We start from the raw sequence: 11545 nt of genomic DNA, 5'->3' as shown, positions 1-11545 counted from the left end.
GCCCCCCTCCCCCGGCCACCCCAGCTCCCCCCCGTGCCCCCCGCGCCCCCCGTCCCCTCTCATCCCGCCAGGCCGGGGCTGCAGCGAGGCCGGGGGCTGGGGGGGTCCCCAGGCCCCGGCTCTGTCCCCGCTGCCGGCCGCGGTCCCCGTGAGCCCCCCAAGCCGCGGCGGCAGAGGGGGGCGGCAGCAGGTCCAAAACCCTCTAAAATCCGCCCAAGGACGTTGCTCGGGGCGGGGGGAGCGGGGGACCGGCAGCGCCGAGCCCCTCAGCCGCCGGTCCCCGTGCGGGGCTGCCGGGACCGGCCGCGCTGCCGAGCCCCCGGGGGACCCCCGCAGCCGCCCCGGGCAGGGCGGGCAGGGCGGGCAGGCAGGCAGGCAGGCAGGGCGGGCAGGGCAGCCCCCAGGCGTGCGGGGCCGGGGTCCCGCACCCCCCGCGCGGCGGGCGCAGGCAGGGGCGGGCACGGTGCAGGCAGGGGCGGGCATGGCGCAGGCAGGGGCGGGCATCCCGCCGGGCCGCCCGGCCGCACAGACCTTCCTTGATGGAGCGGGACAAAGGTTTTGTTCTTCTCCCAACACTGCGGCCTTGTGCGGCCCCGGCGGGCGGCGGCGGGCGGCGGCCCCCGCGCTCCCACGCCCCGCACGGCGCGGCGGCGGAGCCTCGCCTTTGTCCGCTCCGGGCCGCGGCGGCAGCGGGGGGGCGGCAGCGCCGGAGCGGCCGGGGAAAGGCCCGGGAGGACGGCGGCCGAGGTCCCCGCTGCCCCGGCGCAGCCGCCAGCGGCTCGGCGGGGCCGGGAGCAGCGATCCCCCGGGAGCCCAGCTCTTCATGAGGGGAAGCCGAACGGGGAGCGACCGGAGCGGGGACGGCGGCTGCGCTTGGGGACGGGGAGGACGGCAGCAGTGGGGACAAGGACACCCGCGTCCCGTCCACCCGCGTCGCGCCCGTTGCCGGCCATGGGAAACGGCATGAGCCAGGTAACGGGGAGCGCTGGGGTGGCTGCTCAGCAGGGCCGGCCGGCCTCGTCCCGGCGCTGGAGGTGGCAGACGCTGGCCTGGCCGCTCGCTTGGCCGTGCCAAGCGGCGTTTCACCTGCCGGCACCAGCTCCGGCACAGGGCTCGGCTGCCAGGCAGAGAAATCGGAGGAGAAGCAGGCAGGGACGCTGTGCCAGCCCGCAGCCGTGGCTCGTCCGGGGGTGTGGAGGGCAGGGGTGACAGCGAGCCCCTCCGAGGGAGCGGGGAACCTTTCCCGACGCCTTTAAAACCAAGGCACCGCTCCCGAGCACGCACCGGGAGGCCTGTGCGACCCCCAGCTCGGTGGGGTCGGCGGTGCGTGGGGCTCAGCATCACTGGGCGGAGGGGACGGGCGCTATTTGGTGGTCGTTTGAGCTTCCCCTTGTCACAGGTGAACAGAGACAGCTTCTTCCTGCAAGGATCAGCTTTAAACGCCCCTCCCCAGCCCCAGAACCGCTCATTATCTGGGGAAGCGCCCGGTGCTGCAGACGGGGCTGTGCTGCCGTGTTTGCTCCAGCGAGGAGTGGGTCGGAAGGGCGCTGGGCACGGGAACGTGCTGTTATTCGTGGCTCGGCGTCCTGCCCTTGGGAGCTGCCCTTGCTAACCGCCACTCTCCCACCAGCTCATTTCAGTGCCGCAGCTGCAAGTTAAAGGTGCCCTGTCGATAGAAAATGGATCTAAAATCTTAGGAATCATTAAAAAAATCCTCTTTAAGCTGTTTGACCAAGAGAAATGTTTCCAAACGTGGGCGGTGAGACAAGCGTGAGCCCAGCCGTGCTGGTAGAAATCACCTCTGCTTGCCCAGGTCCTGGGTGCCAGACATTGCAGCAGGGAGAAGCCGGAGGGGAACCGGCTGGACGCGGGGGTGAACAGCCCCCGGAGCCTCGCTGCCCAGGCTGGGAGAAAGGGAAAATAGAAAATCACTCTGGGTAAGAGCAGATGCAAGGTATCCCGCTTCTGCATCCGCAGTGCAATTAACAGAGGCGTTGTCAAGTAATTATCTTGAAAAGTGGAATTTCACAAGGAAAATAGGATGAAGACACCGTGTCCAGAGCGATCTGTTCCTGGGCTGTTAGGAACAGGCTCCCTGCAGCGCAGAGCGAGGGGAGCAGAGCTTGGGGCTGGGGGGGGCCACTGTGTCCCCCCAGGCTTCTCCGTGCCTTTGGCTCCCCGTCCCTCGGGCAGCAGGACCTCCGCAGCCAGGGGCATAGTCCAAGGCTCTATGGGGGCATAGGCAGCCTGCTGAGCTCAGATAAAAAGCCCCGACAAAGAATTTATTGATAATAAGCAAGAGGAGCAATAGAAGAGCTGTGGCCGACCCCCAGCTCCCGTGAGGGTGCAGCGCCGGGCGGTTGGGCGGGCTGGGGTGCCAGGGCTGCATCCAGCCCCGCGCGCTGGCTGCCAGAGCAGCGGCAGCCCCGGCAGTGCCCACGGGCGGCTCGGTCCGTGCTGTGTCCCTGATCCAGCCAGGAGGTCCGCGCCTCCTGCCCCGGGGCTGCTGACAGGCACCTTAACGGCACAACTTTTGCCTTTCCCACCGAGGTCGCTGCTTCCCGTGGGGGGTCCCGGCGCGGTGGGTACCACGGCATGGTGTCGCTGCTCACGCTGCCACTTCTCCTTGTGTCCCACAGATCCTCCCCGGCCTCTACCTTGGGAACTTCATCGGTAAGCGGAGCCCCGCCGCCGCAGAGGCGTCCTTCAGTGGGGGAGCTGGGCTTGCCCAGGGCCACGGTTTGGTGCCGGGAGGGAGCTCCCTGCCCACGCGCCCTCGCGGTGCCTTCTGCTGGTGCTGCCCTGGGGTGGGCTGTGGCAGGGGTCAGCAATGGGCGCTCAGCTTCTCCAGAGCTTGTCCAGCCGCAGCGGAGGGCTTGGGGGCTCTCCTGGCGTGAGCACATGATGCCTCATCTTCTAGCTGGTGGATGAGAGCTGCTCTCCAGCCCCTCCTGCTCCCCATCATCTCAGTTTGCTTGAGCTCAGCTCAGGACACCCCTCGGCTGGCAGAGCCCCTTCCCCTGCCTGTCCCCTGCTGCCCCTGGGGAGGGGGGAGCGTGGGGAGCTCAGGCCCGAGTGGCTGCAGGTGCTGAGCCTTCCAGCTGGGTAGCGTGAGCAGAGATGGCGAAGACCGGGGCTAACTCAGGCTGCATCCTCCCGTGCCAAGCTTTCCTCAGCTGCAGCGAGCGGTTTTCCTGCGCAAACCTCTCACACCACGGTGCAAAATCCGCAGCACGCATGCTTGCACCGCATTCGTGCCTCCCTGCCTGCAAACGCTGCCCGATGCCCTGCCGGCGCCCGCCACGTGCACCGCTCTGCCGCTTGGTTTGTGTTGGCAGCAGCGAGAGTGGAGGCACCAGGGGGAAAGGCAAGGCAGAAACCCCCTGCCGTCACTTTGGGTTCCTTATTTAACGGCTGCCCTGAGCTCTGGGGGCACACGGGGGGAAGGGGCCGAGCAGGGCCGTAGCCTCACCAGGAAGGGTCCCGGCAGCCTGTCCCCGAGGCCACGCTGTCGGCCAGGCCCGGGCAGCCCTCGCAGCCATCCCGCCTCCCCTGCGCGAGGCAGGGAGCTGGGCGGGCTGGGAGGGGATGGGGGCACGTACGGGGGCACCAGGGCAAGCCGGGCTTTGCTTTAAGAGAGTCCTGTGGGAGTTCACCTGTCGCGGTGGGCTGTGCCACGCACCCGAGCCGGCACGGACCCCGTGCCAGGAGCAGAGGAGCTGGTGGTGCCGCACCAGCACAAGGGAACAGGACCGGGGCGGCTTGGGGTGATGCACCCCAGTTTCACAGCTGTACCAGATGCAGGAGGGTGCTGCCCACCCTCTGGAGGGAGTTTCTCCTGGTGGTGCCACACCAATTCACTATTTTAAGGGGTTTTCGGTGTCGGGACAATTCATGAGCAAGTACTGGCACCTGCCGTGAAAAAAACAGCATTTATTAGTGCTCCTGCCTCCCTAACGGCTTGTTTGGCAGCTTGATTCCTGCTGTAGAAGGTTTAAAAACACCGGTGTGAACTGCTAAGAAAATGTCCTTGGAAGCAGCGCAGCAGCCCTGGCCAGGACGGCCTCGGGGAGCACCCGGGGGTGGGCTGGGGGTGCAGAGCAGCCAGGGCTCCCGGGTTCGTCACGGGGGTTCCTGCGAGTAACCACTGACACGGGGTCTTGGCCCGATGCCACCCCAGCGTGGCTCTACCGAAAGGTCTGGGGCGACGACAGAGACCGTGGGCCTGCTGAATTAAGCTCTAACAGCTCACAGAGACATTTCCTCCAGCTGAAAGCTTTTCCAGCCGCTGTAAGCCTTGACGCTGGTGTCACTAATCGCTGTCACTCTGCCTGCCCGAGGCGGGCGGGAAGGCGGCGGGTGCTGCGCGAGTCCCCACGAGGGTCCCCACCTCCCTCCCCACACGCTCGCGGCATGGCTTGCCCACGGAGCGTCTCTCTCGAGACTCACTCCTATTAAAATTCACATCATGCCGTTAGCACATCGCGGTCTGGATTCCCGAGCCAAGGTTTTACACCACGTGAAAGTTTTAGAAACCCAAAGCGATGAGATGGGAAAACGTTCGTCCTCTCCGGCAGCTTGCGCAGCATCTGCTGGTCGTGGCACGAAAGGGAGACGGCTCTGAAGCTGCTCAGCCTGCAAGATGAGCACGCTCCCCTCCCAGCATAGAACCGCGGTGCTGGACCAGGGCCCAGGATCACAGCCAGGGATGCTGAAGCATTAGTGAGAAGCAGGTCGTTGCCCCAGGCAGCTGAGGATTCCCAATTTCTGTGCATGCAACTGCAGAGGATACACGCAGAGTGCTGCAAGTCGCTCTTCAGGTGTTTTCTGCAGATCTCTCAGGTGCTAAAGGGGAGCTCGGACAGACCGAGCCAAAGTCAGGGTTGATATGAATTGCCGCAGCTCCACTTCCATAGCGCTCAAGATAAAGCGGAGCCCTCGGGCTGCAGCAAGTCCCGTTGCGTGCGTGTGTGCGCAGGGGAGGCGCAGGCAGAGAGCGCGTCCCCTCCCCAAGCTGGGGACAAGCACAGGCAGGCGGGGAGCTGCCTGCTCGCAAAGGAGGGAGTTTTTCCGTGCAGATGTGGATTCTCACCCCAGCGTGAGCAGCAAGGTCGCGTGCCTTCGGAGGGAGGAGGTCTCCGGTTTGGTATCACGGGGTTTGCGTATTTGCCCGTGTCTGTGCCGCTGCACGCGGCGGGTGTGATGCAGCCGATCCTCGGGAGCAAGGCTTTGCGTGCTGGGCTGTCTGCGGGAGCGCGGCGGCCGTGCTTGTGGGAAGAAAAGGATAAGAAACAAATACATGCTAATATCTAGTTTTATCCTTTAGATGCCAAAGACCTGGAACAGCTAAGCCGGAACAAGATCACCCACATCGTTTCGATCCATGAATCTCCCCAGCCCCTGCTGCAGGTAGGGTCCCGTGCCCGACGCCTCAGCGTCGATCTCTGCAGCTCCTTCCATGCTGCAGCATCTTCCTTCCCGCTCTGAGCATCCCGCGGCACTTACACCTCTCGCCTCTCCCTGGTCACTGGTCCCAGAGGAGCTGGGCAGCTCCCCCGGCATGGGAAACTGGCCATCTTGTGACTATAACCTGGCCTTGAACGCTAATGGGAAACTATTTCCAGCTCTCCAGCCTCATCTTGTTTCCCACCGCCTCCCACGAGCTGCCTGTCCCCCGGCCAAGGGAGAGAGCGTCCCCGTCCCCCCGCAGGGGGATGCTGTGCTGGGGGAGCGAAGCCCCGTGGGCAGCACTGGGGCGAGGAGCAAAGGCGCTGCCGGGCCGGCTGCAAGCACACGCGGCACCCTGACCACAGCCCGAGTTTCTCCTCCTCCTTTTCTGTCTTCCAGGACATTACCTACCTCCGCATCCCCCTGCCCGACACCCCCGAGGCCAACATGTGAGTACCCCGGGGAGGCCGGGGCCGGCTCAGGGCACGCGGGAGGGCTGGGCTCTGCAGGGCGATCGAGGGGAGGGCTCACGGCACCCCAAGCCCTCGGGGTGCTGCCTCCAGCTCCTCAAGCACAGTCACCCGCAGGCTGGAGGCACGATGCCCCGGTGCTGGGGACCACCGCGGGATCCCGACACCATCCCGGCTCGGTAACGGCCGGGGAGCGGGTCCCAGCCCTGGGGCGAGGCGAGGGGCAGCCCCGCTGCAGCACCGATGGAGAAGAGCAGCGAGCGTCCCCCCGGGGAGGTGCCTGGAGGGGGGAGAGCGGGTAAAGGGTGTGGAGCCGGGGCCAAGGGCGCTGGCGTGGCTGGAGGCGCGAGCGGCCAAGCTCCCGCTGCCCCAGCGCAAGTCACAGGAGCCCCAGGGCAGCCCCGCGCATCCCCAGCGCGGCGGCACCCGCTCCCGTCCCCAGCACGGCGCGAGCTGGCCTTCCCTTAGGCAACAACAGCGCTGAGCTGCTCAGGTCTCAGCAGCTGCTGGCAGGACCAGGAAAGCAACGGGCAGTTTATGTTAGTGCTTCATCCTCAGACGTGCAGGGCTGCTCTGCCTGCAGCCTAAAATTCCCGTTCCACCCCTGAACTCCTTATTCTGTCTGGTTTATTTTTCCTGCTAGCAAGAGGCACTTCAAGGAATGCATCAGTTTTATCCACCAGTGTCGTCTGCACGGAGGGAACTGCCTCGTCCACTGGTAACGCTTCTTTCCCCGTGCCCGATACCATGTCCCCCCAGTGCCCCGCTTTGGCTGCAGACCCCTAACCAAAGCTGGCCTGTGCCAGAGGGCTCCGGGCCCACGGATCCACCCAGGATCCACCCTCGAATGTGGCTTTTGCCTCAAACCCAGCGGGATCCAGACAGCCCTGGAGAAGGGGCAGCTTTTCGCTGCGGCTGAGCGAGTGGGAAGAGCGGGGTTTGGGGCAGGCAGCCAGGCAGCGGCCGCTGCTGTCGCTTCCCCGGGGAGGAGCGGGTATTTATAGGCACTGATGGAGAGGGCCTTGGAAGGGCTCAGGCCTCCCAGAGAGCAAGTTCTCGGAGAAGAGGAACCAAAATAGCTGAAGCACAAGGGTGGAGGAAGGGGCGAGCGTGGGGTCAGGGTGTGCCACCGGCAGCAGCCTTTCTGCCCTTTCCCTTGCCAGCCTCGCCGGCATCTCCCGCAGCACCACCGTGGTCGTTGCCTACGTCATGGCCGTCACGGAGCTGAGCTCCCAGGAGGTGCTGGAGGCCGTCCGAACCGTCCGGCCCGTCGCCAACCCCAACCCCGGCTTCAGGCAGCAGTTGGCTGAGTTCGGCGGCGGCGCAGCCCGCAAGGTGGGACCAGCCTCGGCCACCCATGCTCTGCTCCGCGGCTGAGCCTGCTCAGAGGTCTCAGGGTTCCCGCAGGGACCAGGTCGCTTCCCCGCTCCCCTTGCTGGCAGGCTTGGGCCTGCCCTTGGAAACAGGCACCTTAGTTTCCTTCTCCCTCCTTCCCCAGGTCCGCAGGTACCTGAAGCAGAGGTATGGGACGTCCCCTTTCAACGACGAGGAAGAAATAAAGGCCTTGCTGCCGGCAGGGAGAGGAGGACCGTCCAGGACGGAGGGAGCTCTGCAAGGACTCGTCCCAAGAGCCAGAGACATCAGGAGCACGACTCCCTTCCTGCTGCGGGTGAAGAGGACGTTCTCCTGCATCCCAGCTTGTCTGAAGTGACCCCAGCCAAGGGAGAGCGGCGAGAATCACCCAGCAGCCTGGGAGAGACGAAGGAGCTGCAGCACAGCGGGCCGGGGGAGCGCTGTGCAGGGCGGCCACGCCAAGCCCAGCTCCTTCTTCTCTTCTGGGGTGTGAGCGTGCCATCCTCCGTCCTGGCTCTCAGCTGTCGGGGAGGGATTCGTCTGCACTGCCAGGCTCTGCAGCGCTCGGTGGGCTCAGCCTCTTCGCCTCCGGCGTGTTGGGGACGCCTAGTGAAAGGCGCAGGGCTCTGCCCCCAGGTCACCGCGGGCTCCTGCTCGGGGCAGAGCAACAGAGGGGGCCTCTCCTGCCGCGGGGCCAGCACCCAGGCGATGCCGGCAGCAGCTTTAGCACTTGGGTACCAGCTGCACGGGCCTCGGGGTGCACAGGGTGCGGGAGAGCCGGCGCTCCCCTCGGGGCGGTTTTCCCACCAGCAGCACAAGCTCCCAGAGCCGAGGAGGCTGCGGAGCAGGGCCACGTGGGTGCATCAGCCGGTCATGCCACCGCACCGGCTCCCAGGCAAGGGTCCAGCCCCAGCCCGGCCAAGCACAAGCCCCGAGCGAGCGCTGTAGCTTTCGGAGTCCATTGCACCCCATTCCCACCCATCCCAGGGCATGATCTTTAAGAGGTGGGAACTAAGCGTTTAACCTGGCCAGACCTCACTAAAGCAGAGCCTTAAGCCATTTTGCTTAAAGACTTTCTATGCCCCCCCAGTAATAAACACCTATTCTCCGCGGTCTGCCTGGAGCGCAGTCGGACTCCCCTGCGACGGCCGGACAGAAGGGGGATGCCGAGGGGGACGGTCGCAGCGTGGGGAGGTCTGGAGGCTGCTGCTGGCCACTCTCCGCAGCCCAGGGAGGAGCGGGGAAGGAGCGGGCTGGGGACACCGGCACGCCTGGGCAGGGGACCCCCCTGTGCCTGAGCAGGGGACCCCCCTGCTGCCTTGTGGGAAGGTTACAAGAGAGGCCAGAGACCCGGGTGCCATTTGGGCTCTCTGTGGGGACAGAGCTTGCCCCAGGAGGGGCTGGGCAGCAGCAGGCGGGCACTCACGTGGAGCTGGTTTCACTGCAGCCTCTCCACTCACCAGGACGGGAGCACTGGGTCCAGGAGCCTGCTGGTGCTGACTGCTGGGAGCACTGGGAGCCTGGCACCAGCTGAGCATCACAAGCCCAGACCTGTCCTATTTACACCTTTCCCTGGGGCAGAGTCCCAGGTGGGGAAGATGCTGGGAACGCCCAGCTGGGTCATCAGCATCTCCCCTGCTGGGAGCCAGAGCCGGTTTCTGGGGTCCCCCTCATCCCTGCCACCCCTCTCCCATGGGGGAGGGTGTCCCCACGAGCTGGACAGGGACAGGGACAGGACAGCCTCCTCCTGCAGGGAGGTTTCCAGCTCTGCGTGTGATGGGGTGCCAGGCATGGGGTGCCAAACTGAAGGAACTTCCCAGGAAGCTGGGACTGCCTCTGCCCTGGCTGCTTCCAGGAGACATCAGCATGGGACAGGGAATGCCCATCAGTAATTAATAATGGCTCGTTTACCCCTGCGAGGCAGCTGTGGCTGAAGGTGAGCAGCTGGCTGGGCGTCCCAAGGGTCTCGGTGCCCACCGCGCCGGTCCTCGAGCAGTGCGGGGCCCCGCGCGCCGTGGGTGCTGCAAGGGGTGCACGGAGCGGCAGGGGCAGGCAGTACTGGTGGCTGAGGTGGCATTGTACCTGCCATCCTGGCTGGTGTGCCGTGCCGTGCTCCACCCTTTGGCACCCTAAGCCTCCCCTTTTGTTTGCATGAGGGTAATTTAGGAGGGTGCTGCAGCAGCCGCAGCTCCTGGGAGCCCGGAGGCTCCTGTGTAAGCAGCCCCTTGGCAGGACCCGCACACCCGCTCCCGTGTCACCTCCGCAGAGCTGCGGGGCCAGGGTTCCTCCCTGCTGCCAGCACCTGCCTGCCAGGCCGGGTGCTGCCTTGGGGTGACCCAGGCAGGCTGGGAGCCCCACTCCCGCCTCACTGGATGCACACTGAGCCCACGGAGTAACCGGGGGTGCATCATCCTCCGCTGCTCCTGCACCCTCCGCCGTGGGGTCCCCCTCTCCTCCCAGCTCCTGCCAAGCTGCTCTCCTTGCTCCCTCGCCCCCAGGCCAGGGCACTCCGGCACCCTTTGGTCCCCCAGCACCCAGCAGGGCGGTGGCCCCGTGCCCCAGGACCACGCGCCTGGGATGGCCGTGTGCCTCGTGCGTGGCTGCGCCCTCCTGTCAGCCCACGCCGGGGCGCGCTGGGCAGAGGCATTTACAGCCAGGGTTTCCCCTGTAAACCCACGGTGAGGCCAAACACTGAGCAACGGCTGCTCCAGCCCAGCTCCGCAGCACAGCCAAATGTATTTATTTTGGGAGGTCCGGTTTGCACAACTGGAAAAACCCAGGCAAGGGCAGGGTTAGCTGCGAGTTAATGTCTTACTCCTTTTGAAGCCCATTTCAGCATGAAAAGTTTAAGGGTTAACTACCTTTGCCTTCCCTGTGCAGGGAGCAGCATGGTGGGGAAACCCGCTCCTGAGCATCTCTGCTGATGAGGGGGTAATTGATGCCACGGGTCGCGCCTCACTGCGTGGCTGTCACAGGAGATGAAATCCCTGGCTGATAAAGGCTTATCCGGTCGGGCCAGGGCTGGCTAACGAGCTGGTGGCTATGATTATCTCCCAGCCTTGGATGTAATCTGTGTAAGCCATCGAGAGGCTGTGCAATGACCCCTTGCCATCGCCCCGCTTCCCAAGGCAGAAAGGGGAGACGCGGATCCCCCATTGCTCAGTCCCGGGCCCCTTCCCCGGATCACGGCCCCTGACCTGCTCGGAGAGGGGTGCAGGGGGAGCCAGGGCGCTGCCCCGGCAGAGGCACAGCCGGCTGGAAATCCCCTCCTCGCTGGCACGGTGCAGAGAGCAGAGCGGCTTCCTGCGCCGCCCCGAGCGCAGCGGGGTGCCAGCCTGGCCACGGCAGCACCGAGCGGGGTGGCCGCGGGCTGCCAGGGTGAGGGCGAGCACGGCCCAATGCTGGCTAGGCCAGGGGGGTCCTACCTGCCACCACTCTCCCTCTCCCCAAACTGGGACTCCCCAGCTCCTGGCACCCAGAGCCGCAGTGCTGGCATCACCACCTCCTCCTCCTCCTCCCGGGCAGGGAGAGCCACGCTGCAGGCAGAGCCGGGGTTAGCCATGGCCCCGTGCCCGAGCAGGCGCAGGCAGGGCAGGCAGGCTTTGCTCTGCGGCAAAGGGGCCACGGACGGGCTCAGTAAGGAGAGCAAACCCCTGCCAGCGTGGCCGGCTCGTACACGCCTGTGTGGCCCCGTGTGCGCTCTGTGCCACGCAGCCGTGCCCCGTCCCCACGCTCTGTGGGAAAGCCCGGGGCTGGGCGCTGCATCGCTGCTTATTCATTTCGAGGCTTTGCAGCCCCGAGCAGCCCGCCAGCTCTCGGGAGCCGTCTCTCCTCCCTGCAAGAGGTGACTTTCTCTGACTCAGAGCGGGAAAGGAAACCCAGGGGGCTGCGACAGGAGAGCCAGCGGGCTGCGGGCCCGGCCGAGGAGCCGGGTTTCCCCGCACAACGACGCGCGGCTCCGCAGCGGTGATGGAGGAGCTGACACCAGTGTCACGGCACGGTGGCCCAGTGAGCCCAGAGGGCAAAGCCCACCCGGCCCATGCCCTGCTGCGGGGGTGTGCAGGGGACGCTGCCAGCCCTGCTCCGGCACGGCCCTTTCAAGGGCAGTCAGGCGGTGCTTGGTGCCAGCCGGCTCCATCCCTGCCCGGCACGAGGGGAAAGCCCTCTTCCTCCTGAAAGGGCGGCTGAGCCGGGCTCCTCGCTGAAGGGAGGGCCAGACCCTCCTGGCAGCAGCGGCATTGAGGAAGGATGCTCGGGAGCCAGCCGGGAGCGGA

At 65.9% G+C, this 11545-nt stretch overlaps 1 protein-coding gene across 1 annotated transcript; it reads left to right on the top strand.

Annotated features, from left to right (window-relative positions):
• The first annotated feature begins 724 nt into the window (after positions 1–724).
• Positions 725–8374, top strand: DUSP15 (dual specificity phosphatase 15). The gene is made up of 7 exons (XM_082325776.1): positions 725–972; positions 2640–2673; positions 5327–5409; positions 5848–5897; positions 6562–6636; positions 7082–7253; positions 7417–8374. The coding sequence occupies exons 1-7, from the start codon at positions 952–954 to the stop codon at positions 7627–7629; spliced, it is 648 nt and encodes a 215-aa protein (XP_082181902.1). The 5' UTR covers positions 725–951; the 3' UTR covers positions 7630–8374.
• Positions 8375–11545: the final 3171 nt, after the last annotated feature.

This window comes from Platalea leucorodia (genome assembly GCF_965183815.1).
Source record: "Platalea leucorodia genome assembly, chromosome: 13".
NCBI classification, from domain to species: domain Eukaryota; kingdom Metazoa; phylum Chordata; class Aves; order Pelecaniformes; family Threskiornithidae; genus Platalea; species Platalea leucorodia.
Note: the sequence above shows the minus strand (reverse complement) of the source record. Positions and strands in the feature narration are given on the sequence as shown.

Bases quoted from the DNA above. Each gene is read 5' to 3' on its own strand.
- DUSP15 (XM_082325776.1), top strand. From the start codon at position 952: ATGGGAAACGGCATGAGCCAG. The intron at 973-2,639 runs GTAACGGGGAGC...TGTGTCCCACAG, and splicing joins TGGGAAACGGCATGAGCCAG to ATCCTCCCCGGCCTCTACCT. The intron at 2,674-5,326 runs GTAAGCGGAGCC...TTTATCCTTTAG, and splicing joins CTACCTTGGGAACTTCATCG to ATGCCAAAGACCTGGAACAG.